This window comes from Mirounga leonina, unplaced genomic scaffold (assembly GCF_011800145.1).
Source record: "Mirounga leonina isolate KUSES-001 unplaced genomic scaffold, KU_Mleo_1.0 Mir_153, whole genome shotgun sequence".
Taxonomy (NCBI): Eukaryota; Metazoa; Chordata; class Mammalia; order Carnivora; family Phocidae; genus Mirounga; species Mirounga leonina.
This window is the reverse complement of record NW_023270387.1, coordinates 20,477,182-20,505,143: the sequence shown is the minus strand read 5'-3', so window position 1 is coordinate 20,505,143 and position 27,962 is coordinate 20,477,182. Positions and strand designations below refer to the sequence as shown.

At 50.9% G+C, this 27,962-nt stretch overlaps 1 protein-coding gene across 5 annotated transcripts in view; it reads right to left on the bottom strand.

Annotated features, from left to right (window-relative positions):
* PKNOX2 (PBX/knotted 1 homeobox 2) overlaps positions 1-27,962 on the bottom strand; it is a 255,822-nt gene that overhangs the window by 44,240 nt on the left and 183,620 nt on the right. For all 5 annotated transcript variants that reach the window (XM_035009226.1, XM_035009225.1, XM_035009227.1 and 2 more), the window contains 2 exons: positions 18,381-18,520; positions 1,200-1,371 (listed from right to left, as the gene is read on the bottom strand). In XM_035009226.1, the coding sequence (XP_034865117.1) occupies positions 1,200-1,371; positions 18,381-18,520 (312 nt within the window). The remainder of the gene's footprint in view (positions 1-1,199; positions 1,372-18,380; positions 18,521-27,962) is intronic.

Below are 27,962 nucleotides of genomic sequence, written 5' to 3'. Positions count from 1 at the left end.
TTCCAGGCCAGCCTGGGCTCTCCTGGCAGCTCTTCTGGACTCCATAAAATATCACGTTCAACTCTTGAGAGAAGCAGTGGGGTGCATAATTCACAGCACAGAATAATACGTAAGTCACTGGGATCTGTTCTGTAGGTGCTCTGAGCGTGTGCGTGTGCGTGGGCACGCGTGTGTGTGCACATTTTCTTCCGTTGTTTTTGGTGTCACATTTGCTTTTCTAATTCTACTTCCCTTCTGGGAGCAGGTATCAGCTAAACTCTGACTATGGGAGGTCAGCACTATAATCAATTTATGGAGGAGAGTTTTGCAGAGTTTTCAAATTCACCATGCATGGTCTAGGTAATCTACCCACAGAAAAATAAAAAATTGTGGTTAATAATTAATAATTCTGGGATAACTGTATATCGTGATGAATGAATAGAGCGGCTGCTCTGTTTCTCTCTCAGCAGAATTCCCAGGGTCAGCAGAGAATTTCAGATGTTACCTATGATAGCGGTTATCAAATCTTATTGATGATTGCAATTGCCTGGGAAACTTAAAAATGTAGATTCACAGGGCCCACCAAACTTACGGAATCACTCTGCCCAGGTGGTGGGGCCCAGGAATGTGTATTTTAGAAAACCTGTAGTGATGATCTGGATGATAAATTGGGTTTAGGAGCCTGGTCTGTGTCCCCCCGAGATGGGCAGGACATCTATTGGCCTTCTCAACACGCTGTGTCTCCAGGTCATTTTCTCTATTGATGTGTTTGAATATGCCTGTTGCCCTCATCCTCCACACTGGAGCGCGCCAGCCGTCAGCTCCTCACTGGGCAGCCTAAGACATTATTTATTAACACACCAGGACTCCGGGCCTCAGAGCAGCTATTCCACGCCTTCTGGCTCCTATGCCCCTCCTTCCCTCCTCTCTGCACTGCAAGTGGGGTGGGGGGCAGGGTATTGGGATGCAGGATGTAGGTGCCGCAGTGAGCAGAGAACAGAAGGCCATTGGCAGCAAAACCTGGGCATGCAACTCTTGGTTTAAGGAACCTGCAATGGTTCTCAACTGCTAGAATGGGTGCATCTAGGGCCTACCCCATAGTGGGCACCTCACAGTTTCTGTTGAATGAATGGAATGAATAAAAGGATCATTTCTAGGGCTTGTGGAAGGATCAGAGGTTAGGAAGACCCTAGCCAGGGTGGGGGTCGGAGGGTCTTTACCAGATTGTCCAGTTCTGGGTCATCGCTGAAGAAGGGTTTGTGCTCCTGTTCCTGCTGGTGGACAAAGTTCTCGATGTCCACATCAAAGCTGGCGGAGGTGATGCACTCTGAGCCCTGGGTGGCCTGTTCACATTTCTCAAACAGCAGCGTCAGGAGCGGGAAAAGAGGGTGCCTGTGGGGACATCAAGAGCTCATACATGCGCACACACAGAGACCTGCTGCTGGCTGGGCTCAGAAGCCACCAGGGCCCCTTTCCCGCACTCCCGTCAGTTCTTCTCCCAAGGTCCTGCTTCTTGAGAACATCCCCAGTCCCCACGCCAGCCTGGGTGGCAGCACCTCATGCCCTGGCATGGAGGATCCAGTGTCCTGGTTTCTGGACCCTTAGAGGGCTCTATTCCTCCCCTCTGGGTGCCTAACTTTTCTGTTTGGTCAGATAAGCTGCGTGGATATCTGGTGAGAGATGAGGGGTATAAGCCTTCACAGAAATGTGTCCATTTCTGGTTCAAGGTTAACCTGGGAAGGACATATAGGAAGTGTCCAGAAAAGTCCTGGATGTGAGCAGTAGTGGTGGGTCACAGACTCATTCTTGGCCGTCTGGAGCTGGCTGAGGGCAGCAGGTGTGCACAAGTGTGTGTCTACCATCGTGCACAGAGGGATGTGTGTGAGCTCGCACACACGTCCACACACGGCGGGCAGGTGTCTCCACCTGTCCTGCGTCTACTGGCTGACTCAGTTTAGGTCACACACCCCAGTTATACGTATGACATCTCCCTGCACCTTTCTATCAGTGCACACTTAGCACAACCGTGACTCAATGATTATCAGCATCGCCGTTCTCTTCCAAGATTGTCCCCGTTTTAATGATCACTGTATCCTTAGGATGTTGCCCTGCATGCTCATAGCAGGCACTTACTAAATGTTTGGTGGCGGATGATGAATCAGCAAATGAAGACAGCGTGGGTGTGAGCATGTGTGAGCATGTGGGTGTCGTTCCAGGATGCATTATGTAAGCCGGAGTGCCTACTTCAGTGCCTGATTAACCCTAGGGATCCTCGATTAGATATCACCAAGTCTGGGAAGCTTCCTTCACTCCCCTGCCCCTAGCCTCTGCTGATGGCTCTCTGAGCTGTTTGTTTTATTTTTTTTAAAAAAGATTTTATTTATTTATTTGAGAGAGAATGAGAGAGAGAGAGAGAGCACATGAGAGGGGGTAGGGTCAGAGGGAGAAGCAGACTCTCTGCCGAGCAAGGAGCCCAATGCGGGACTCGATCCCGGGACTCCAGGATCATGACCTGAGCCGAAGGCAGTCACTTAACCAACTGAGCCACCCAGGCGCCCCACTGTTTGTTTTATTATTGGCCTTCCTCACTAGACTGTGAGCTAGATGACGGCAAGAGCCAAGCCCACCTTACTCTTCACTGTGTCCAGAGTCTGGAAGAGGTATGTGGATCCCATGAAATATTTATTGCATATTATATGTGTGTGTCTATTTGCACATATAAGTGCACATCGTTCTTATTTCTCCTCAGCACGTGTGAACAATGAGGTCTTAGCATCCAGCATGGGTGCATGTGTTTGCACAGATTGTTGACCCTGGACCTGCAGCCCCATTCCCTTCCACTGAGATTCCAAAAGAGCATCTGCCCATCCCTCTCTGGGCTCTCCTCGGTCCCTTGGGAACACACAATTCAGCCCTTTTCTTTTTGATTAAGCCCTGCTTGCTGGGAGAGGAGGAAGTTTGTATGTCGGGCCTGGCTCTCAGGCCTCTGCCAATAGGCATGTTCTAGCCAGCATGGTCTGACAGAGCTTTCTGCAATGATGGAAATGTTCTACAATCTCCTCTGTCCAGTATGGTAGCCACTAACTACAGGAGGCCAAGGAACACTTGAAATAGGACTGTGGTGCCTGCAACACTGAATTTTAAATTTATTTAATTTTAACTAATTTTAATGTAAATAGCCGCATGTGGCTAATGGCTACCATATTGGAGAACGCAGTAAGTCTTGAAAAGGCAAACAGACCATGCGTTTTCCCTTCCAGTATGCTACGAACACAGCAAGAGGAAGACTGACTATCCAGCCTACACAGTGTTTGTATGTAGATGAGGGAACCCTTAACAGCCTGTCCCATGCTGGGATTCTAATAATTCTGGGCAAAAAGACAGAAGGTACTCAGTTCCATCCACACTCACACCTACACCTACTGGGCATTCTACTCAGGCTCAGGGGCAGTAGCGGATGAGGAGAGATACGTTCCTGCTTCGGATGAGCCACTTGGTGCCCCTGGACACCATCTCCCGACCCTTGTTTTGGGAGTTGTTGCATGAACAATGGGACCCCCAGGCTGCAGCCTAGGTTACAGTCTGGAGAGGGAAAAAGGTCAATGTGTGAGGCCGGCACATGGGCAGCCCCCCATGGCTAGAAGATCCATTCGGCTCTGGAAGGAAGCTGGTAGGGCAAACAATGGGTTTCCCTTACCCAGCCGGCTGAAGACAAAGAGAAAACCAGGTGTGGGGGTTAAACTCCAGCGTAAGTCTTCATTTGCAGGCACTAATACCATAGCATATTATAGTCTAATCTAACCTGATCCCAGTTTAATGCAAGATTCTCCTGGCCCTGAGTGGAATACCAAAGAAAGCCTCAGTGGCTGTAATTTAAGCAGAGCCCTGCAGTGGTTTAGCTGAGGGACATGAAAGGCAAATTCCAGACGGTGTTATGAATTATTGCGCCTTATGAACCTTCCTACTCTCAACAGATGCCTGCTGCCATTTAAACAGCCACTAGATCAATTAGGAATGAAAGGCACAAATCGACTCTGTACAAGGGCACTAAATTACCAGGAACTAATAATCCGCAGCATCGTGCCAGGTGGTGGGGGTGCAGCCCCCACCCCAGCCCCACAGTAGCCGCCGGTCACCGCACGCTCCTTTCTCCCTGGTTGCAGGGAGGGTGGGCAGCGGCTGCAGGGGGAGGGGATGGCCTCTGTGTGTGCATGCGTGTGCACGCGTGTGCACCTGGCTTGAATGTGGGCTGTCGACGAGAGCAGGTGTGAGTGTTATCCAAGCATCCTGTCCCGTGTGTTGGTTTTGTGCGCGTGCACAATGTGTCTATGCAGGATGCAGGTGCATATGGGTTGTGGGTACGAAAGCCGGGTGCGGATTTTGCGTGCTGTGAGTGCAGTGTGCATATGCCCTATATTGTATGCAGTGTGTGTGCATGCGTTACGTGTTATTTGTATGCAGTATGTGTGAGGGGTTTGCGGGTTCTGTGTACACAGCATGGATGCCATGTGGGGCGGGGAAGAGGGATGGGGTCTCCCAGCAATAGAGTTCAGGTAAGTGGGGGAGTGGTCTTCTTTGCCACTGTCCTTGCCCCTGCAGCGCAGAGAGTAGTCAGGGAGGGCCTCTCTGAGGAGGTGACATTTAAGTTAAGCTTCAAATGATGAGGAGGCAGTCAGGCAGAGATCTGAGGGAGGGGCGTTCCAAACAGGAAAAAAAAGCAAAGCATTTAAGATAGGAATGAGCTTGACTTGTTTCTAGAACAAAATCCAGATGAGTGTGTGTGGAGCGAGGTAGGCAGGATGGGAATGGAGGGAGATGAGGTTGAAGAGAGAAGCAGGTGTTAGATCAGAGGCGGGAGGGTGAGGAAGGATGGGGACATTGTCACACACACTGGGGAACAATGTGCACCTTCTATGCAGAGCCGCAGCATGGGCCCTTTTTATAAACTTCTCACTTCCAGGTGTCAGATCTCCCCAGAACGTGTGTGTGTGTGTGTGTTTGTGTGTATGTGTGTGTGTGTGTCCATGTGTGAGGGCATAGCTGGGGTGTTTTCTATGGCTTCTGCTATCTCTCAGAAGAAAGAAACATACTTTCTATTGCCACCTCCCCCCGCCCCCAATTTAACCAGGGGCCCCTAGAGCACAGAGCAGACCTCTCGTGGATGCTGGCATGGCCCCCTCTCTCCAGCCCCTCCCCACTGGGGCCACACTATCAGCTCCCAAATCTCTCTTCTCAGATACCACGCTCCCCAGGTTCCTGCTTCTGCCCACTCTGATCCCTGGATCCCTGAGCCCAGGGGCTCAGATGGCACCCGAGATTGCCCACAGCTTTTGTACAAATGTTAGCCAGGGTCAGTGGGCTGCCTGTGGCTCCCATGTTCTAGCCGCCTGGATCCCTCGATAAACCCAGACTGCCATGTGGGGGGGGGCCCCTTGGGACCCCCCCCCCCCCCCCCCCCCCCAAGAAACAGGCTGTTTCCCAACAAGCCGGCTGGGTTCTAGGCTTCAGTCATGCTACACGCTCCTCTGCAGCCCAGTCCCAGTCCCTTCCCCAGCTGCCCGGCCTATGGGTTGACCTGTATTTCTAAGCTACCCTCCAACATCACCCCAGAAGGCTGGCGATGAGGCCGGAAGCCACTGCTACAGGCTTGGGGTAGGGTGGGGTGAATAGGGCAGGGACCATGGGAGCTGGGCATCTTAGCCACCAGGGATATGAATGGGCCTGTCTGAACCAGGCAAGGGATAGGAAGAAGAATTTCCAGGTAGGTGTGGGATTTGCTTCTTTATCCTTGGCGTACCCTGAGCTTTCATTTGTCCAGCTACAGTGGGTTTTAAGGAGTTCCTTTTCCTGCTGTCCAGATTTGTCCCATTGTGAATCAATACCCTTCAGAGGCTAGAAGCAGGAATGTGGAAACTCAGTCCCCAGTGCCCAGGCGATGATGAACAAGATACGAAAGATGGCCGTTAGACTTTATTTCCAAAGAGCGGAGGACATTTGACCTCCATAAGAGCTCACCTTCTCCCTCCCAGATCTTTCTCCACTCTTCTCCCCCTGTCGCCTCCCACCTGACTGCCCCCTCCACCCCAATCTCTCTTAAGCCGTTCAAAATTTGGAGGAAATAAATCTCACTGCACTAATTCAGTGAGAGTTTGAGCCTCGTCAGTGCAGAACAAATAAAAGGAGTGAACTGGCATGACATTTTACTGCAGAAGAGAGGTCGTTTCCAGCCACTAATAAAAAGGATTTGACACAGACTAATAAAGAGAAATGAATTTCTCTAATGGCCTAATTTAGCACATTCAGCACTGTGCCTCTGTCTGGGTGCTGGGGGTGGTGAGAGCTGTGAGTACGGACAGAGCCCGGAGCAGGGCAGACGTGGGGAGAGGGGAAGAAGAGATGATCTCAAATAACATTTTATTATTTCTTTTTCCTTTTCTGAGCCCCTACCCCCACCCCCACCCGCCTCACCTCTCCTCAGGAGCAACTGAACCAAAATCAAGCTCAAGATAGGCAGTTTCTGTTAACGATCCAAAGAAATAAAGAACCGCTCTCCCCAGAACTGCAGTCTCGTGCTAGCTTAAGAAGGTGATTAAACCGGATGTGTTGATTTCTACAGGGGTTTAAGCCATTGTTGGGTTTAATTACTTCTGACATTTCTGCCTTTGCTTTTTTTTTTCACATCACCCATTTGCTGGCCTGGAATGCCCAGTTTGGGGCCGGGCTGTGTGGGGCTGCCCCCCGGGGGGCAGATTGGAGACGGGGCGGGATTTTGGCTGAAGCCCTTGGCAGTGGTGAACACCATCCTCTCTCCAGCAGCCGAGGAGCTGAGCGACCCCTCGCTCCAGCCCCAGTTTTTCTTCAGGGCAAAGCAATGCTGCCCACTCTGCCCCTCTCCCGGTGAGGCTTCTGAGAGCCTCCTTGGGGAGGCAAGCCTCAACACCGCCATCTTATGCCTCCCCACCTCGGGACAGATATTCTTGACATAAGTTGGCCCGATAGGTTTCTCCACCACTTTCAAAGGTCTCCCAGGGATGGAAACCATCACTTCTTTGGTAATTCATATACTCATCCCTGACTTCAAGTTCCCCTATAAAGCTGAAGCTCGTTTCCTTTTGTTAAAAGGACTCAAGAAAAGTCCTTTTCTTTCTGCTTCTCTTCCTTCCTCCTTGGACAACCTGGGTTTTTTGGGAAAAAAAAAATTTTTTTTTTTTTTTAACATTTCTTCCTGCTTATAGGACCAGAAATACAGAAGCAGAGACAGGAAAAAGTTAGAAAGAATGCAAAAATACAGAGCTTCAGGAAAGCTCAGATGCAAAGAACACAAGAGACAGATAGAGACTAGATCCGTAGACAGGCTAGGGGCGGGGGGAGGTGCAGGATGGTCACACGCAGCAGGGCACATTAGTGTTGAGTTCTCTTTCTGGGTGATAAACCTTGTGATTCACAGTCATGCCACTCTGTCACTTCTGAGCCTCTCAGCCATCCCTTCCCTTGTGACCTTGGCCAGGACTGCAGACCTCAATTATGGGTCCAGCCATGTGTGTGGCAGCCTGCCTGGCCGTCCACCTCCTCTCCCTGTCCCTGACCTTGGAGCCCCCAGGCCTGTCCTGCACCTGACCTCACAGCCCAGACTCATCTGGCTAGGGGGAGGATGGGCAGAGGAGGCTGGGTGTCAGCCCTCACCCCCTCCCCGGGCTCTGGCTGCTTCTTCCAATGGGAAGAGGGGCCAGAGCCTCCACGGCCCTCCCTAGCTGGGATGAGGGATGGACTGTTCAGATGGTGAAATGGTTGGTAAGAGAGCAAAATGTCGGGGTAGAGATGTTCAGTGATGAGCCGGTGGGACAGCGGTCTGGTCAGGGTCAGACTGCTACAGAGGACATGAGTCCATTGGCCAGTGTGGGAAGGTGGGAAAAGCAATGACCAGGCTCGCTCTGCAGCCATCCTCCCTCGTCTCCACTGACAGACACAGTGCAGGTCTCGAGTTGCCAAAGGCCCACCACCTTGGAAACTCTACCCGGGGCCTGGCACTTTGATCCTTTATTTCTAGTGCCTCAGGTCAGAGGTCGCTGGGATCAGAGAATCACAGACAATACCCTAGAGCCACCTTCTGGGATGGCCCCCTGTCTTTTTCCTGGGCCCCTATTCAGGGCCAAGAAGCTCCATTACAAGTATTCATTCTGGCAACTATCGTGACATTTCTCCAAGATGCTAATGAACTAATAAAGTTCACATCCTCAGACGAACATTCCAGGGGCTTCAGGGTGTGGCCCCAGACTTCTTTTCAGTATTTTTTTCTTAACAGAGTTGGCAGAGAATGTGGTGTTGGTCAGACGGCAGGTGGCCCCTGGGCCCTTGTCTCTTCACTAACCCCCTTCACCAACTCAGGCAAACTGGACTGCTCACCTTTGCCCCTGCTGCTCCTGTCACTGGAACTGTGTTCCAGCATCTATCCCTGTCCCTTCTCATCATCTTCAGTATCCATCTCAAGATGCCATCCATTCTACCAAGGCTTCCTAGTGGCTCTCTCCAGCAAGAAAACCATGGCCTCCTTGGAAGCATCCTAGGAAATGCTTTGGGGTTTCTATCCTGACCTTGCTTATAGTTTAAGGTGAGAAGCTCGGTGGTCCGAAATAAGCATAGACTTTGGAGTGAGACAGCTGTGTGACTTGGGGGCAGGTTACTGAATTTTTCTGAGCCTCAGTTTCCTCTTTTATAAAGCAGGGCTAACATCACCTACCACGCAGGTTATCGTAAGGATTCAATGAAGAAACACATAGAATGTCTGGCACTTAGTAAGCTATCAATTAATGCTTGTTCCATTTCCCTGGAAAGGTGTGTGGGCACCTTTTTTATTCAGAGCAACATTGACACCATCGGCTCCAATAAATTTCTATTCCCATATCCACTGCCTCATTTGGCAGGGAAAACAAGCCCACATGCCAATTCAAATAGAGGCACAGAGAGAGGAGGAGGGGAGGCAACGTACAATTTATCAGAACTTAGAACCTCTTTTTTTTTTAACCAAAAAAGCACTGCCAGTAAGAATTTATTTTTATTTCCCTTATGACACTCATTAAATTCTACTAACTATAGTTGTATGTGCACAGATCTGTCTTCCTCACTATGTGGTGAGCTGCTCTGGTCCACGAGCTCATCTTCTCTCTTTTTGAATTCCCAAGGGTCAAACATAGTGCCTGGCACACAACAGAGGATCAATAAATATTTGGTGAATCAATGAGTGGGAACAAATGAACCGTGGGAGGGAAGGTTCTAAGACATAGTCCTCAAGTTCTTTTGGGCTCAGAATCCACCCCTGGATTCAGATCAGACATTGCGATCTGGCAGCTTCTAGCTACAATGGCGACAAAAGGACTTGTCTTCTTTGGGCTCTGCTGGGTGTGTGAGGGGGTGGGGGCTGGCAGGGTCCTGGAGGGAGGGGGGTGAATGTGAAGGAAGAGCTTGCCTGGCCTTCCATTTCTCCTCCCCTCGAAGGCACCAGATGGAGAGAGCGGAGTGGGGTGGGGGAGAACGAGCCAGCAGCTCCTGGTTGGATGTATTTTTACTTCAGGTGTGACGTTGAAACCATGCGGGTGTATTTTTAGTCCTGCCTAGTGGGTGGTGTGTTCGCCTGGGTTGCCTTGGAGAGGACTTCTTCGTGTTGCTAAATTGGAATCGCATCTGCTAGGGTTCCTGGGCTCCAACCAGCTCTCCTCCCCCAGGTGGGTGGACAGGTCCATTCTTGGCAAGGGTGGGGCCCAGAGCAGGCCACAGTCTGCTCTGTCCCCGTCCCTTCACCCCCACACACTCACACACACACACACCCCTCCTTCCAGCACCTTAAAGATAATAATAATAATAATAATAAATGTGAGATCTTAATGAAGTGATTGCTGAGGCGAGTCTGCAAGGGCGAGAATACAAACAACCTAAAACTTGAGACCTGCTAGGATCTCATGTCCAGCCCCTTCGTTTTAAGGAGAAGTGACTCAGGCACAGAGAAGGGAAGTGTCTTTCCCACGGGTAGATAGATAGAGGCAGTCAGAGCTTCTGTCCAAGGCACCAGAGGTTCAGTCTGGGGGACGGGGTGTTGGGGGGAGGGCGCTCTGTCCCTGCTGACTTGGTCACTGGCAGTGACTGAACACCCCCCCACACACACTTGGTGGCACTTTGTAAGTTACGAAGTGCTTTTCCCTGTGCTTACTGCATTCAAACACTCAATATCCTTCTTATTCCCACTTTATCAATTAGCAAACTGAGAAGCTTGTAGTTAAATAATGATATCAAGCTAGTAAGTGACTGAGTAGAGATTGAAATCTGGGTACCCAAACTCCAAATTTTGTGCTCTTCCCCCTTTTCTGTGTATTGCTGAAATCACTTCCTCCTTCTCCCTTTTTCTCTTCTGTCCTTGGGGTCGCAGACCTGAGCCGCCATGTTTACCCTTCGAGCATCAAGATCATTGCAGCGCAAGAGAATCTCTGTCTTGTCAAATGAGTTTCCAAAAGAATCTTCTCTCATAATAATCATACTTCTGTGTGTTTGGGGAGGGCTTTTACATGTTTGCAGGTCTTTCGGGTTCTCGTTTGGTGCCTATTGGGTGAGGAAGGACAGCTTATCTAAAGATGTTAAATAATTTGCCCAGCGGTAGGGTCAGAATTTAGACAGAAGTCTTAGTCATGTTCTTTCCATTTCACCATGAAATGGACTAGTGCTTGAGAAAATCAGAGAGTGGCACCATGGTTAAAAGAAGGGCGAGACTGGGACATGGGGCGCCTGGGTGGCTCAGTCGATTAAGTGTCTGCCTTCGGCTCAGATCATGATCCCGGGGTCCTGGGCTGGAGCCTCGCACTGGGCTCCCTGCTCAGCGGGGAGCCTGCTTCTCCCTTTCCCTCTGTCTGCCGCTCCCTCTGCTCATGCTCTCTCTCTCTGTCTCTCTGTCAAATAAATAAATAAAATCTTTGGGGTAAAAAAAAAAAAAGAAGGGCAAGACTGGCTCAGTCCAGCCCTGGTGAGAGCCCCTGGTCACTTGAACCCTCAAAGCCCCACCTGCTGGCTCTCCTCCTATTCCACCCCACCTGGTTCCCAGCAGCGAGAGGCCCAATTGCTGGTCATCTTCCCTCTTATGAGGGGGACAGATCCAGTCTCGTACTTATCACAGTAACTACACACGAATGCAGCCACCATTCATTGTGAGCCTTCTATGTGCCAAGCACTGTCAGCGGTTAGCTTTGGTTATCTCCTTTAATCCTAATAGAACCTTGTGAAGATAAAAGTCAGTGGGTTCCAGGCTCCAATCTCTTATCAGTGTGCCTTGTCCTGGCGGGGCACTTGGACTTCTCAGCCGGGCCTGGGCCAGGCCGGTGAGCTGGGGAAGCCGCAGGACCCACTGCCTCGGAACACACCTGCTCCCTGGACCAGGCAGCTGCAGCCTCTCTGTCTGCCAGCAGCATGTTCAGAGGCTGTGCTTGGGTTGGGGGGCCTTCAGATGCCGGCAGGAGGGGCAGGGAACAGGCTTTGCTTGGTGCCAGGGGAGAACTGAGCGTGGTTTTACTTCCAGATGAAGGCTCTAGCAGGATCACTCCCCTGACTAAAGTCAACAGCTGAAATGTGATCTCTGATGCTGGTGAATCCAACTGCTTCCAAGAGCAGGGAGTCTGCTGGAGCCCCCAGCCCATAGAGCCCAGCCCAGAACACAGCCTGGAACATCTGCTCCCAGCATCTAGTCTAGAAGCCCTAGCATGAAGCATCTGGTGCTGCCTTTTCTGCTTGGAATGGCTGAATTTCTTCCACATTCTTCTCAGGCCACCTCGCCCAGCACATTCCAGGAATGACTGAGCCCAGTGCCAGGGAAGGCATAGGGTTAAGCCCCAGGGTCAACTCACTGGAGCCAGGACACCCTTTGGTCACAAGGTGGAAGTGTTCCCTCAAAGACACTTCATTAGGAAGTGTCAGTTCCCAGGGTCCCCTGGCCAGGCAGCTGCTGAGGGGGACAGGCACAACAGGACCCAGTCCCTCTGCCCAGCTTCCAGACCTCGGGTCTTCCTCCCGCCCCACTGACCAGCCCCGCCCCGGGAAAGGCAGCTTGGCTATCATGTCCCTCGGGCTCGCCTCCCTTGGGAAAAGCAGTGTAACTCTCCCACACTGCACTGTGGGCCAGAAGCCTTGCAGTCAATTCCACAAATACTTTTGTGAGACCATCCTATGTGCCAAGTTTATATTATAGCGACTTTCTATGTCTATCTTTCTCCTACTCTCTGGACTGACTCTTCTTTATTCAAAACCCCTCTTGGAACTTAACACAATGCTTTACACAGAGCAGAGCTCACTACACGTTTAGCTGAATTGCAGTATGGAGACCACTCGACTGCAGGTCCTTTCCAGTCCTACCTCTGCCTGACCCATCGCTGCTCACACTTCCCCAAACGTCTGATAGCGAACACCCACAGCGTGCTCACCAAATTCGAGATTCTTTACCAAGCACCTAGCGTGCATTCTCTCATTTATTCCTCATAACAACCCTGGTAAAGAGATAGCATTATTTGTAGCCCTATTTTATAGACAAGGAAACTGGGGCCCAGAGGCTTAGTGCCTTGGGTGGAGCCAGAATGTACACCCAGGCGATCTAAATCCAAGGACCATGTTCCTAGCCCTGAATTCCAACCCCCTGAATGCCCCAGACTGCTTCGCATCCTGAACAGGCCAAGGGTTATGCGTGCGGGCCCCTCTTGCCTAAAACATCCTCGCCCCCCACCCCCACTCCCCGCGGCCCACGCCATGCAGCAGACACTGATCTGTGTGCCCGGTACTATCCTATAGTCTCTAATTTTAGTCTAGCTGTTACTGTTTTCTTTTCTATAGTTGAGAAAACAGAGGCTCAGAGAGATTAACTCACCCAAGGCGACAAAGCTAGTGATCACCAAGTCTATTTCTAGAGCGTGTGGCCTTGCCCAGCGCGGCCATTCTACTGAATTTACACCTTTAGCTCTAGGGCTGTTGGACCCAAGCCTGGAGCCTCGGTGACCTCCACGAGGATGGTCTCAAGAGAGCGATCTGAACACTTTCACTGCACTGTTCTGATCTTTCCCCAGATGAGTGTGGCTTCTAGAGGGACCCAGTCCGGATGAGACAGGAACAAGTATCACAGAGACAGGGCTTTAGAGATGTGCACTGTTTTTCCTGGACTAGAGCTGGACTTCAGCTGCCCAGGGGGAGGGATCACACAGGTAGAAGCTCTGAGTCTGTGTTGAGAAGAAGAGAGATGACAGTGACCCGAAAACCTGGACGTGTCACAGAGAAAGGCCAAGACTCTGAAAGCCGGGAAACTGCAGAGGAGGCGAAGCCTGGTTTGATGCAGGGTTTCTGGAGCTGCCGGAAGGAGTTTTGTTAACGGGTAAACCAGGAAGGGCTTGGAATCTACTTGGGGAAGGTGGGGAGGTTGGGCTGAAGGCAGGGCTTGGCTCAAGCAGATGGGAAGAGATAGTGCTGGATACAGACTAGGAAGGAGAAACTTCACTGCCTCGGGGTTAAGGTGAAAAGGCACAATTGTAAACACCTACTCCATGCTAGGCACTGTTGGAAGTATGAACTCATTCAGAGAGAACATTTTACATTTAGAACCCAGAGGTAGCCAGGCCAGTGAGGAACGAGAAATGTGGGATCATGGCTAAAGGCATGAATAAAACCATTCCAAAGAACTGGTTATAAGATGTACTGACCTGTTTACGCCCCCAACAAAAAAGGGGGTGCCTGTGTGGCTCAGTTGGTTAAGTGTCTGACTCTTGATTTTGGCTTGGATCATGATCTCAGGGTCATGAGATCGAGCCCCATGTTAGGAACTGAGTGGGCAAGGAGCCTGCTTGGGATTCTCTCCCTCTCCCCCTCCTCCCTCTCTTAAAAAAAAAGATAAATAAGGGTGACTGGGTGGCTCAGGCAGGTCATGATCTCAGGGTCCTGGGATGGAGCCCCGCATGGGCATCAGGCTCCCTGCTCAGCAGGGAGTTTGCTTCTCCCTCTGCCCCTCCCCCCGCTTGTACACACACTCTCAAATAAATAAAATCTTTTAATAAATAAATAAATAAAAGAAATAATAAAAAAAGATGTACTGACCGATTTAAAATCAGAGACTCTAGCTTGGCTGCTTGTGTGGCAGGCAAGAGCCTCTCTCTTCACAACTCTGTTCAGCGGGATCAGATTGGTAGCTTGAAATGGGCCATGGTGGAAGCATTTACATGGTGGAAATCAGCAAATGCTACAGAGCAGGGCTCTCTATCCCCTCGCCCCTGATGGCCAGTTTGCCGGCCGCCAGCCTAGAACAGTGGTGTATTTATGGGGTACTGCCTATTTAATGAATCTGTTCAGCAAGCACTGCTCTGGTACATACTCCATCCAAGCTGCCAACTCTAAGGTATTATCTAAGGCGCCAGAGATGGATCAATGAATAAAACAGACATAGACCCTGCCCTCATGGAGTTAGTGATCTAGTGGGGGAAACAGAAACACTGTCAATGCAATCAGTTCAACCATGAGCCATGCCGCAGAGGAGAAATACAGGGGGCAGCAGCTATCCACCCTCTCCACTGCACCACAGCTGGATTTTCCAGCATTTTCAATGCAGACGCCAAGCACATTGCCCCCACTACTTTCTCACGGCTCAAGCCTGCAGCCCAGCATTCCCTATCACTAGCGGGTAATTTCTTCCGCGTTGGGCGGGGCCCCTTCCCCGGTTCTCAGAGAGCTTTTCAGCCTTGTGGGGGGAGAACTGACGCCCTAGCAGAGCCTTCTCCGCAAAGCCGACCTCCTCCCCCCCTTGCACCTGGCCAGGCCTAGCTCCCTGCCACTCTTCTGCTCCCCAGGACATCGTGGTTTCCATGGGAACCCCCTCACTTCAAAGGGGAATGAAGGAGACCGGAGGGGAGGAGGGAGAGCAAAAGCTGGATTAACCTCACCCTCCTGGCCCTGTCTCTGCGCAGCCTGGCAACCTAACCACCAGGTCCTGGACAGCACCGAACGCTGCCCATCAGCATGGAGGGGTGCGGTGGGATGGTCCAAGCTAAGTTTGAACTTCTTGGGGGAAAAGGTGGGGGTGGAGGTGGGGGGCTAGGGAAGGAGAGAACTGAGCTAGGTCCAAACCTGCAGTCCCCACTGCATGGGGCCTCCCCTCCTCAGACTCCCACTCAGCATCACTCTTGGGCCACAAACACAATTACCCGCGATGTGCATCCAATCATGGGATCTGCTCGGATTAGACTGCAATCATTAATCTGAGCGGGAGCTCCTGGTTGCCTTGCTGATTAGCCCAGATGATGCTCTGGTATGATCCAATTAAAGACAGACTGCCTCCCCTCTCCCCAGCCACACTCTCTCTCACACACATACACACACACACACACACACACACACTTTCCACATCAGAAAGAACCAATACATTTCATTAACACTTCCTCATACACAAAACCTCGGGGGCACTGGCAGGCTCCCTGGACTCACAGGCACACCCCTCCCTTTTGTCACACTGTCCCCCTGCCCACCCTGCAGGGGCCTGGTCAGAGAAGGGCCCCCTCCACCCTTCCTTCATCTGTGTTGCTGGGATGGGCCTTGGTGGAATCTCCCAAAAGTCGGTGCTGGGCACTAATCTGAATCGAAAGAGTCTTGTTACATTCATTGACATAAAATGCCGACTCCCCGATGTGCCTGGGAGCAGCCAGGCTGCCCCAAGGCAGGCAAATCTAATTAAAATTACCCGACCCTTTAGGAGGCTGAGCTCCCTCTCCAGTCATCCTGCAATGGCTGTAGAGAGAGCAGCTGGTACTAATGGGAGAGGTGTGGTTGTGAGAGAAAACCCCGGGCCCCTGGGGCAGGAAGGACTGCAGAGAAAAGCCGGGCAAAGGTGTTAGTTGTTCTGAGATGCTGGGCTGCCATGTTTGGCTGGGCCATTGGTGGCAACCAACCTGGGATTCCTTCATGTTCAGACAGCTGCAGAGATGATTTGGGCAAATGCCGAGGACTGTTGGGGGCTCAGCCCGGTGGGAGAAGGTAAAGCTCAGGTGGGCAGGTGAGCAGGAAGAAGTGTTGGTAGGAGGAAGATCTGGCCCTTTATATTTCAAGTGACATCATGATGGGCAGCTCCCATGGGAGAGGTAACCCACTTCTCCTGCAGGTTGGCCTGGGTGGGGAATGAGCCTGGGATCTTGGGAAGGGCCAGGGAACCCATCTGCTTTGTACCAGACACAGTGCCAGGTGCTTACAGGGGCTCTCAGTGATCTTACTAAGCCTACTGGTTAGCTTCTGTTGGGAAACTAAAGCTCCGAGAGATTAGTACAGAAGGGAGGGGGGATGCAAGCCTGGGTTTCCAGAAACTTTTTGTTATGCCACTAATCAGGGGTCTTTCTAGGCTATGATCTGTGCTCACTACAGGTCCCTGTCCCCTAGGGGTCTGCAAAGGTGCCTAAGATGGTGGATGGTGCGTAAATGCCGCACGTGGTACGAGTGGGACCTGAGGGTCTGCATCTCTAAACAGCTCCCGGGTGATGCAGTGCTGCCAGCCCCTGGGTCATACTGTGGGTAGCAATGCTCTACATGGAGTTTGACGGCTATCCCTCCAAGCCATGAGACCATCAGGGAGACTCTCCTCTCCCTTCTCATGCTCCAACACAAGCCCAAGACCACCTTGCAGTTTAATTTCCAAGTGCTCGTGTAGCCTCATCTCCCCACTCCCAGTTGCTCTGGCCACTGGCCATTCTTGGAATACAGAGGCCCTGCTCTGTCTGGAAGGCTCTACTCCAGCCCACTTTTCCTTCCGGTGGACTCTCTTACTACCGTTTATGATCAAACTCAAATATTGCCGCCTCTGTGAAGCCTTCTCTGTTAAAGCTCTGACCACAAGGTATTGGTTTCTTGCTGGCATATCTGTCTGTTCCTGCGGAGACAGGGAAGAGTCCACGCATTTGCTTTTGTAGGTTTACCCTCTTTTGCCTGGAGTCCAGCTCAGCGCCTCCACATATTCTAGTGAGGGTTCGATAAAACAGCATGAAGGAAGGAAGGAAAGGAGGACAGGAGTGCTCCGTCTGACAGGTACTGTGACCAGATCTGGGAGTTCTTTGGAGTCCAAAGCAGGGCTCTCTCCCTGCAGGCAAGCTGGGCCTGACCTGTGCACTGGGCAGAGTGGGGCACAAGCACAGTGACTCATCCTTCCACCGGGGCTGGGAAAGACCCTCGCGGCAGGACCTCCGGATCAGGCCTCACTGCTCTGGACTCCATGTTGGCATTAGAGGCTTTCAGCTCATCTGAGTAGCTAAAAATAATGCCAATGATAATGATAGTAACAGCAATAATTATCACCATTACCGTAACAGCACTGTCATTACGGGGAGGAGTGAGGAAGGAGTCAATCCCCTTCCCATTCATCTTGGGTGGACCATTCCACCTGTTACTGATCCTGGCACCTGCTGCAGCGTATGCGAGGTCCCAGGCAAGAGGTGCTTGCGGGATGCACGGGAATGTATGTGCTCACGCAAGTGAGTGTGAGTAAGGGTCCAACCTCAATACTCAGCGTTGACTCGGGCATCTTTTCTAGCGGTGTGGGCCCTGCACAGAGACGTAATGACTAAAATCTCTGCTGGAGCTTCGTTCAGGCTGCTCTCAGACAACTGCCTCTTCTCAACCGCAGACACAGAACAGCCAGCCCCTGAGCCCCTCCCACCCTCTGCAACATTCAGGGCCCGGCCCTGCTCTCAGCGATCTCCCCATCTGGAGGGACGGCACCGGAACCTACGTGGCGGCACACCACAGCTCTTGCTAAGAAACAAAGCCAACCATGAATCATGTGCTCCAAGGACCAGCTGCATTAGATTCATCTAGAAAGCTTTTCAAAACATTCCTCTTCCTTTTCCTATAGTTTGACCTACTGATTCAGCATTTCTGAGCATGGAGCCCAGAAATATGCATTTTAAGAAGCTCTCCCCAGTGATTTTCAGGCATAGTAAAGTTTGTGTAATACCAAGTCCTAGATGGTCCTGGCAGATGTCCAGTGGTCCGGTGGGCTTGCTGGAGTAAAGGCAACAACGGGGGACGTGTAAGGAGAGCATCCCCAGGTGGCCATCAGCAGAGCTGAGGGTTTCTGGTGCCCATGAGGGCTCAATCCCCAGCTGGGATGAGAAAAGGGTCCTTCTGGAAGATTCTTCCCTGGGCTCTCTTGCCCCTCACTAGACAATCCCAGGAAGCTAGTGTCAACCCACAGCAGCCAGCTGAGGTATGTCCAGATTGATTTGAGAGAGAAGGTGGTGAGGAGAGTGGCTGTTGGCCGTGGCCTTTATGAGCCCACCCACTGGCCTGCATGCTCATCTCTCAGGGCTGAGCTGGACTGGAGGCTGCCTGGGGCTTCCGGACATAGCTGAAGAGTCTCCTACCTGTATACAGCTCGCTTGTCAGCCTCCAGCTGGGCCTGGGGGTCAATGGGGGCACTGGGCACAGGCGTGTTGGCAGCGGCCGAGGGTGCAGAGATGTGGACAGCCTGGGTCTTAGAGGGAGCCTGGGCAGTTGCTGTCATCTGCAGAAAGAAGAAAGGGGAAGCGGCGGGTTAGTGTGGCCAGGACAGCTGGTCCCCAGCTGGAATTGGGAGGCCTACCTTGGCCTGTGGTGTGTGTGTGAATGAGAGAATGTGTGCCAGGGAACAGTGAGTGTATAACAAGCATCCATTTGTTTATGTGCTCCAGCGAGAAGAAAGCATTCTTCAGATGAGAATATTCTAGAGAATAATTTAGGACCGTACAAAACCGGGTGGGGCACCAGCTCTCTTCAAAAGTGATGATTCTTAATGCAAATGAAGGTGGTGACCTCTGCCAAGATGCAGAAAAAACCCAAAATGATGAACCCTTTAAATTGTGTTTATGGGTCATTTGGGCTGTTCTGGGCTGTAATAAGTTGATTTGATGACTTTGAAGAGCAGGAAAAAAAACCCCGGCTGAATCAGTTCTCATTTGGGCAGAGCTTTATTTCATTTCACTCAAGCCAGAAGTAACTGTTTTAATGGTTTTGATTGATAATTGAATGGCTCTCTAAATTTGGTTTCCCTGGGCACTTGGAGGTAAACAGATTTTAGTGGACACTGGAGAGATTTCTGTTCTTAGCCATAACAAGTATTTTGGGTAGTGATTTTTGTCCTATGTGATGTTTTTGAAGGTATCCCTAGGCCCCTGATTTTGTGCCAGAGCAACTCCTTCTAATATTATATATTGGACTTTCTGTATAAAATTTTATTTAAAGAAAGGATTAGGTGGCTTAAATTTTTGGATGACCATCATTACAAATTTAATGCTTTTATAAGATATTTTCTTTAGTCAAATGGATCCCTAAAATGTCACGAATGGTGACATTGCCTCAACTCCTCTTCTGCTAGCCTGCACGCAGCACTGTTGGGCTTGATATACCTGTCTGCCTCCTGCACTCAAGCCCTGGTTCCACCTACGTCCACGGCACCCAATGGACACAGAGTAGATGCTTAGCCTTTGTTGAATGAATGAATGAATACATCTTGAAAGAGTCAGATGTTTTACAGTTGGGATGTTCATCATAGATCTAGGTCCCTTCCTCCTGAAAGGAAAAGCATGGTCCTTCCAACAATACAAGCACATTATTGCTGGTACTGATACCCCCAAGACATTTGCTTTTGCTGTCTCATTTACCTCATTTAGATTTTTGCTCTGGTGCCATGTGTTCAGCTTGAAACAGAGCCCCTCTGTCCCTTGCTGTCCCCTTACTCTGCTTTCTTTCATAGGCCTTTCTATGATCAGATACTACACATCTACTTGCTTAGTTATTTTCTCTCCCATTCCCAACTAAACTTTAAGCTCAAAGAGGGCTTGATTAGCAGTTGTATTCCTAGGGCCCAGAATAGCCAGGCACTAGTAGATGCTCATAAATATTTGGGGCTCAATAAATGATTGGCAGATGGCGAATGAGCTCTTTCATTTCTTAAAAGAAATCTATCTGCTTTATTATACTGGATCCCCATCATTTTTTGTTAGGAAGAGATAACCTTGTCACTGTTGACCGGACTGGGGGAACTCTCCCAAACTCAGAGTATGGGAGGCTAGACAGAGTATCATGGTACCTTCAAGCCAGAAGACGATTGCTTGAATCCTACCGTCTCCCATTATTAGCCTTTGACCTTGGGCAAGTCCCTTAACTTTCCTAAACTGCTACTTTCTCATCAGGAAGCAAATTGGTGTCATCTTAGGACCCATGGGTATTAAAGAGGTGCTATAAGGACAAAAGTAGAAACAAATGTTCCAATTTTCAAAATAGAGAAAGAAGGTGGAATCCGAAAAACTGAATACTGCTCATCTTCACATTGATCTGGGCCAGTTTCTTTCATCCACTAATGCAAATGGTCATTTCTTCAAATATTCCCTGAGTCCCTAGGCACCGTGCTAGGTAGGCACTGAGGTTACAAGGCTGAGTGCCTGCTCTCATGGAGCTGTTTCTGGATTTAACATGGTTGCTACGCTGGCAGGTGAGGAAAACGTGTAGACACGGATGGTGTAAGTGACCTCAGCAAGGTACCTCCCGCGACACCCTTGTGGAAGACATGGAGAGCTGTGACCGGTGGATGGCTGCATGGATTAGGAAGCTACACCCAAAGGGTGGCATTTATTTATTTATTTTTGTTTGTTTATTTTAAAGATTTTATTTATTTATTTGACAGAGAGAGAGACAGTGAGAGAGGGAACATTTAAAGGACAGAGGTCAGCTTGGGGAAGGCTTCTAGGACATGCTTTCTCCTTAGCCCTCTTCTTTAGTATATTTATCAGTGATTGAGAAGGGGGCTGAAGAAATGCTCAGCAAATTTATAGGCGATGTAAGACTGAGATCCAAAAGATCTTTACAGATTTTGGCCACAGGCTAAGTCTAATAAGATTAATTTTCATCTAATAAGTCAGAATTTAATGCTTCTAACACGTGAGCCAAAAAAAAAAAAAATCAATAATGTAAGTGCAGAACAGGAGAGACATGATTTAACAGCAGTGTTTGAGTTGACAGAAAGCTCAATATTTCCAAAGTGTAATGTGTCTGTCAAAAAAAAAAAAAAACCCAACAAAGACAAGCAACCTCACCTAATGCTATCTGAGGATGCATTAACAGAAGCATGACTCACACAAAGCCTCTAGTCCCACTCCTCTCTGCTGAAACAAGTATAGGGAAGTACGTTCAGAGAATTGATCAGGCTGGTGAAGGGATTCTGCATTATGTCATAGGAGGAGTATTTGAATCTGGAATATGTAAGAAAGATTTGAGGGATAGGGGAGATAAGACATGGGAGCCCCCTTTGAATATCTGAACAAGGGATTATGTTATATCGGTTCTGCTCTGCAGGCCCCAAAGGGTCAAACTACAAGCAATGCATTCAATCTATATAAACGTGGAGACAGATTTGGGCTCAACCCAGATAATAAGTTTCCAAGCCTCTGAGCCTTTTGAGGCTGGTATGGGCTCCATCCAGGAGGCGGTGAGATTCCACTACTGCAGGGGCCAAGCAGAGACTGACCGCTGGGCCCCTGTGGAGGGGATGGAAACTCTAGCTGGGCAGCATCTGAAGTCCCAACAGGGACAGGCTCAGACACCATCGGGGTACTCTAACAATCACCACCCACAGCACAGGGTTGACCAGAGGCTCTGACTAGAGGGTGTATAGTATGTAGGAGTGCTTTGGAAACTCCAAAGTGCTCCCAAGATGGAGGGGTGGTGGTAGTTAAACACATGATTTCCAGAATGTGCTTCTTTTCTAAACAAGGCACAGCTATGCCTGCAGAGCTTGATTACAGGTGAGATGCAGGGGAGGCTGGTATGCTCCACCTTGCCCACAAAGGGTGAATATCCTCGTGTCCTTGAAGGAATCCACAAGGGACTTCCATGAAGATGAGCATCTAGGAGAGAGGGATGAGGGGAAATGCTCCTTTTCCTCTCACTTCCTCTTTCTAGGCAGGACTGCTGGGTTACAGAGGAAAGCACAGAATAAGAATAAATCAAAAGCGGTCACTTGCTAGCATCCCAAGAGGCCCCAGCTGAGAGGCTGCTCCTGGGGCGCAGGGAGGGATTGGGGGCAGGAGAGAGCCGATCTGGTCTGAGTAGGACAATGATTCAAATTTATTTAGCTCCTGGGGGCCAATTCAGCAAACTCTGCATTTCCTCCAGGTTTGGAGAGTGAGTGTTTACCTCCAAATAGATCCCCTTTTCTAGCCAGGGACTTCCCATTTCCCAAGAACTGAAGCTCCTGGGGAGAGGCCCCCACCTCCCCCAGCAGCTGCCTCAGGGCCTGGGGGAGGAGGGCCACTTGTGGAGGTACTGGGAGGAGGTTTCTGCGCAGCCCAGAGAACTGGTTGTCAGACATTTACTAGCACGCCTAAATGTCAGGCATTTGCTCCAAGTAACTGTCCTTTTCTGCTCGGTCTGGCAGGTACAGACTCCATGAGGCCACTTGGTATGTTCACAGCTGGTCTCAGAACTGGCCACTCCAGACTCTGAACCTTCCTCCAAGGGGACCTCAGAGCACTCTGGAAATTCTGCCTTGGCGGCAAACTGGGGACAGGGTGTGGGGACAGCACTGCACCGATGCAAGGACTGTCCCTTTGCAACAAGGAGAACTGAGGCACAGAGGAGGAAAGGCAGAGTTGAACAGTGTCTTGAGAGCTTTCTAGAAGATGGGAAAAGTCTCGGAGAGTGGGAGGAACAGGGAATCTGAGGCCCTGGGTTCATTGCTCCCTCTGTCAATTATTAGCTACATGTTTGGGGGCAAGTTTCCTGACCTCTTTGATCCTTGGCTTTCTCATCTGTAAAAAGCAGGGGTGAGTACCTACTGCACAGGCTGTCAGGAGTAATCAAGAGAACAGGGTGGGACGCGTGGGTGGCTCAGCGGGTCAAGTGTCTGCCTTCGGCTCAGGTCATGATCTCAGCTGAGGTCCTGGGATCGAGCCCCGCATCAGGCTCCCTGCTGAGCAGGGAGCCCGCTTGTCCCTCTCCCTCTGCCCCTCCCTACTGGTCCTACTCTCATGCTCTCTCTCAAGTAAATAAATAAAATCTTAAAAAAGAGAGAGAGAGAGAGAGAGAGAACAGGGTAATAGATGGAGAAGGGTGACAGCATTCCCTGGAAAGAGATGGGGTGCTGTGAGAGCCTACACAGGGTTCTAGGGTTCCCACCTCCTCTTTCCTTAGAGTCCTTTCTTGGGGCAAGACCCCTGAGGCCACCACTCCATACTCCATCCTTCCATGAAAGCTATAACCACTGGCCCTCTCTCCCTCGTTCAGCTGGAACCGGCCCTACCTTAAGCTTGGAGCACAAGGGCCCTGCCCAGATACTTGGTTTGAAACACGTTGAGATGAAGGTTCGGGATCCCCATCCCCACCCTAAAACAGAGTGGGGAGAGTTGACGTTCGTAAGCTGTGTGCAGAGGAAGGCAAAATCTGCAGGCAAATCTGGCAACCTCTCTGACAGTCCAATCGGACCAGGAAATGGGTAGGAGATACTCCACAGTGCGATTTGAGAAGCTCATCTCACCTCCCTACCCCCATTGCCCTCACTGGCGCTGGAAAGCCCATCCATGCTTTCGTTTCTGCTAAGCACCACCCTACCCCAACTGGAGGAGGAGAGTGGCACATTATGTTCTAATGAGCTAATGAAATACCTCTATAGGCTTTCGCGTTCAACAGTCATCTCGGGCAGTAAGTTGGTGTCGTCACCATTTTGCATGAGAGAACTGAAGCCCACGGAGGTGAAGAGACAGCTAGAGATCACAGACAGTGTGTATAAAGGTTGGGGCAAGAACCAAAGGCTTTTTTCTTTGAAGAGGAGAATGGGAAGGCCCCCCCTCCCACCGGCTCCATCTCCCGGTCAAGTGACAAAGGGGACAGAAAGGAAGGGAGCCACAATCAGGTGGAAGCGTTACTTCTCAGCCATGCTGGGGGTGTGTGTGGGGGGGTTCTCCACGCAGTTTCTTGTCCGCACTGTGGCCCAGCGAATCCCCATCCCCCAAGAGGCCGTCTACACACAAGTCATTCCCCAAACACTGATCATGGGTCATGCGAGAAACAGTCCTTCTGTATGGCGCCCAGGCAGGAAGGTATGGGTGGTTCATTAATTGAAGGTGGCCCAGGGCTGCTGGGTTCACTCCCCTCTGAGGCTGCAGGGGAGCCTGTGACCCAGAGCCCGACTGCACAGAATCCAAGTCTTCCATCACCGTCTGCTGTCAGCCTCCCTTCAGAGCTCCTCTCTTTTGCTCCTGGGAGGTGGGGGCAGGTGGCTCAGGACGAGGGACGACCCCGGAGTCCTTCTAGCATCCCACAGAGGTGGTTCATGGGAGGCGTTGGCATCAGGTAGAACTGAATCCCACCTTTGCCACTCACTACTGGCCAACCCTGGATCCGGAACTTTACCTTTCAGGGGGTCTCAGTTTCCTGATCTGTGAAATGGTGGTGACGCTTCCTGCTTCCCGCCACCATGGTGAGGATTGCTGCCTCCTTCAGGGGATGCCGGCTGAGCATCAGCAGCGGGCAGGCCCACCTGCTCTGTGCTCCCACGGCCCTGAGCACGCTGTGTAGCCACGTGGGCTGACTTGCCTCCCTCTCAGCCCCTGGAGGGCAGGGGCTAGGTCTTTTCTCTCTACTATTGTAGCCTCAGGGTTTGATAGAGAGAGTTTCCAAAACGTCTCTTGAATGCAGGGATGACTGGTGTGGAGGAGGTCGGCTTCCCGTCCAAAGATAGCTTTTTGGCTGCAGGTTTACCTTCTCGACACTGAATGCCTCAGGCCCAGCAGAAAAGTCACAGTTGCTGACTACATGTTTTTGGGACTGGCGGGCATCCAGCCCGGGGCTGGAGATAATGGGACAAAGCAGGACATACGAGCAGGGACATTTCTTCTCGATGTGACTCTCTGCCTGTGCTGCTTGGGGCAAGTTACTCAACCTTTCTGACCCAGGGCCCGCACCTATAAAATGGGAGCAACTACACCTACGGTGCGGGGTTGTTAGAATTAAATGAGGTAAAGCGTGCAAAGCAGTTGCACTTAATAGACAGTATATGGTAGTTATCATTAATAGAATCCACAGGCCTCTTTGGCTTCTGTCCCACGGGCTGCTTTGGGGGCCCTGCCCCTGTGGAGGGAACCCACTCTCTTCCAAGCACCCAGGGCAATGGGGCAGGCTTGGGTTCAGGCCCAGCGAGAGGGGGCCATGGTGTTGTGGGCAATTCCCATGACTGCCCACGGTTCCCAGAGGAACTGTGAGACTCAGTTCCTCTGAGCCTCAGTTTCTCCATCAGGTACAAATGGAGCTAATAATCTCTTCCCAGGGCTACAGTGAAGCCAGATGCGAGGGTGAATGGCACACAGCGAGTGCTCAGTAAACCTTGGTTTCTAAGCATTTTTACTGTTCCTTTTTGCTAGTCTTCCCTCCGAATCCAAACTCCACTCCCTGTCCATACCTGCCGCAGACGCCCCAGCACCCACATTGCCCATGTCACACACTTCCCCCTCACGCGTGGCCTTGCTCTTTGTGACTCCTATACCCAAGAACCTCTCACAGAGTCCTTTCTTCCAACCCCGGACGACCCAGGCCTGCACTTTCTCAGAGTGACTCAGCAAGGCCATTCCTCCAAAGAGGACACCCCCTCTTCTGAGCCTTCCACCTGACCCGGGCCAGGTGGGAGCCGCCCTTTCCTGGAGCCTGTTGCACCAGGCCACGGAAACATCGTGTTCTGGAGAACAGGGGGGCCCTGCACAGGCCTGGTCCACTAGGGGCCGCTGAGGCTCCAGAGGGGCTGGGCTGGGCTGGCCTGGGAGCTGGCACTCCGCGGTGCTCGGCGAGCTGGCCGGGCGGGATCTGGTTCCCTCACGACCAGGAGAGAGTCCAAGGACCTGGGAAGAGGTCAGGGCTCGAAGCTATTTGGTAAACATCAGGTTTGGCCTCAACAGGTGGGAGGCAGCAGGGGGCAAGGCCAAAAAACGATGTTTTTGTGGGGAGAGCACAACTCACGGGGTGCTCCAGGCCTGGACCAGCTCCCTGACCCTGGTCTTGTCGCTGGTACAGCGCCCTCCCCTTACGTTTTACCCTGGTCAGACCCTACCGCGCAGGGTTGCCCGAACATGCCCGATGATTTACATCCTCCTGCCTTTGTTCCCACAGCTGCGTCAGCAGGAAATGTCCACGTTTCCCCCGCCCTGCCTCCCTCCCGACCATGTGTAACCCTACCCCTCTTTCAAGACTCAGCTGGAGCAGTATGTCTCCCAAGAAGCCTTTCCCAATACTCCACACCCCTCAGACCTAGGTCGCCTGGACCCTTCCTCATCTGTGTATGCCTCTAACCTTAACGTCTGTAACACTTTGGGGCCCTTCATTGTCTGTCTTCCTGAGTGGACTGGTGTCCCAGCCCCCATTACCATGCCTGGCTCCCGATAGGCTCCCAGTGTGCTTGTTAAATGCCCAAATGACTGACCGAGTGAGCGGATGAGTGAGAGAGGTGTCGAAATGTTCAGGGATCCAAAAAAGGGAGGGGTCGACAGAGGCTCCTCTAAGTGTCCCCACCCTCCACCCTTCAGCACAGGGAAGGGAAGAGCTGATTTGAAGGGGATCCTGGAACAGCAGGCCTAAATCACCTACATTCTGATCCCAGGGCCCACTGGATAGAACAAACCACAGAAAAATGACTTCGTGGTGTAAAATGAGGGGGTCTTAGTTAATTAATTAGTTTTAAAAGTGTTTGTAGGCAGTGGTTTTCAAAATGAGGCTTATAAAATGTTCACTGGCCCTGTTTGCCCTTGTGGGGTGTTAGTGACATGTGGCTGATGGGGGTAAGGCTGTGAACTTAAATCTGAGCCTCACTTCCTAGCTTTGGGCCCTTTCCGGACAACTGTCTGCTCTCCACCCTTCCCAAACATCTCTGGAGAGCCCCTCACTTGTATAATAGTCCCAAACCAGTGATTTCCAGTAGGTCCGTTAGTGGGTGTATCAGAATCTCAGTGTAGGTGTGCCTCTGTGGGCCTGGTGTGTGCGTGTGTGTGCGTGCACGTGTGTGCATGCGTGTGCAAGGGGGTATGTTCACAGCTAGAAACATATGATATGCCTATCATATTCCTAATAAAAAGCAGAGTAATGAAAGTTCAGTGCAATCTTGGCTACTGAAGATGTACAGAAGAGAGTGAGTGAACACTCAATGTCAGGGTCATAGAGGTAAAGAGGCCAGGAAAGATCACTCTGCTTTTCCTGCCCACACTTCCAACAATCCTGTGGGGTGGGGAGGGCACACATTATTCCCATTTTATGGATGCAGAAACAAAGGCCGCAAATGGACTACAAACTCCATTAGGTCAGGAACTATACATTTTATATGTCTAGTACTTAGCAAAAGGTCTGCAAGCTCACAGAAAGCACTCGGTATTTATTGAATGATGCATGGATGGAAGAAATCGTGCTGAAATGACTGACCTCAATGTATCTAATGCATCAGCAGTGGAACTGGGACAAGGCCTAGGATTCCTGAATTTCTGCCATGTGGGGGTCCTCCCACTCCTCTGGGCCACAAACTCCAAGGACAGCAAGCACCCTTGGGCCCTCACTCACCCATCCTCCTCCCTCTAGACCCTGTAGACACCCGAGCTCCTAGATGATCACACCAGAAAGGGAGGCAAGGCAAGTTCAAGTGCTCCTTGGGCCTGCTGCAGACTTTGATCACCTGTTCCCTGATTTATTTTAAGCTTTGTATACTTGGGCCATTAACTATTTTTGTAGCTGTTTGGGGCACTCACCCTGCTTGGAGGCAAGAGGATAGACAATTAAATCTCTGTGTTTTGGGTAAATTTCAGAATTCAGGTATAAGTTCATCAAATGAAAAAACCTAGACAAGGCCAGTGGAGTATTTCTTCACAGCTTAAAAGTCATATTGCTAGCCCACCACCTCCTAAGTGGGGGCACAAAGGCCCCCTGGTCAGACCTGTAGGTTGTTT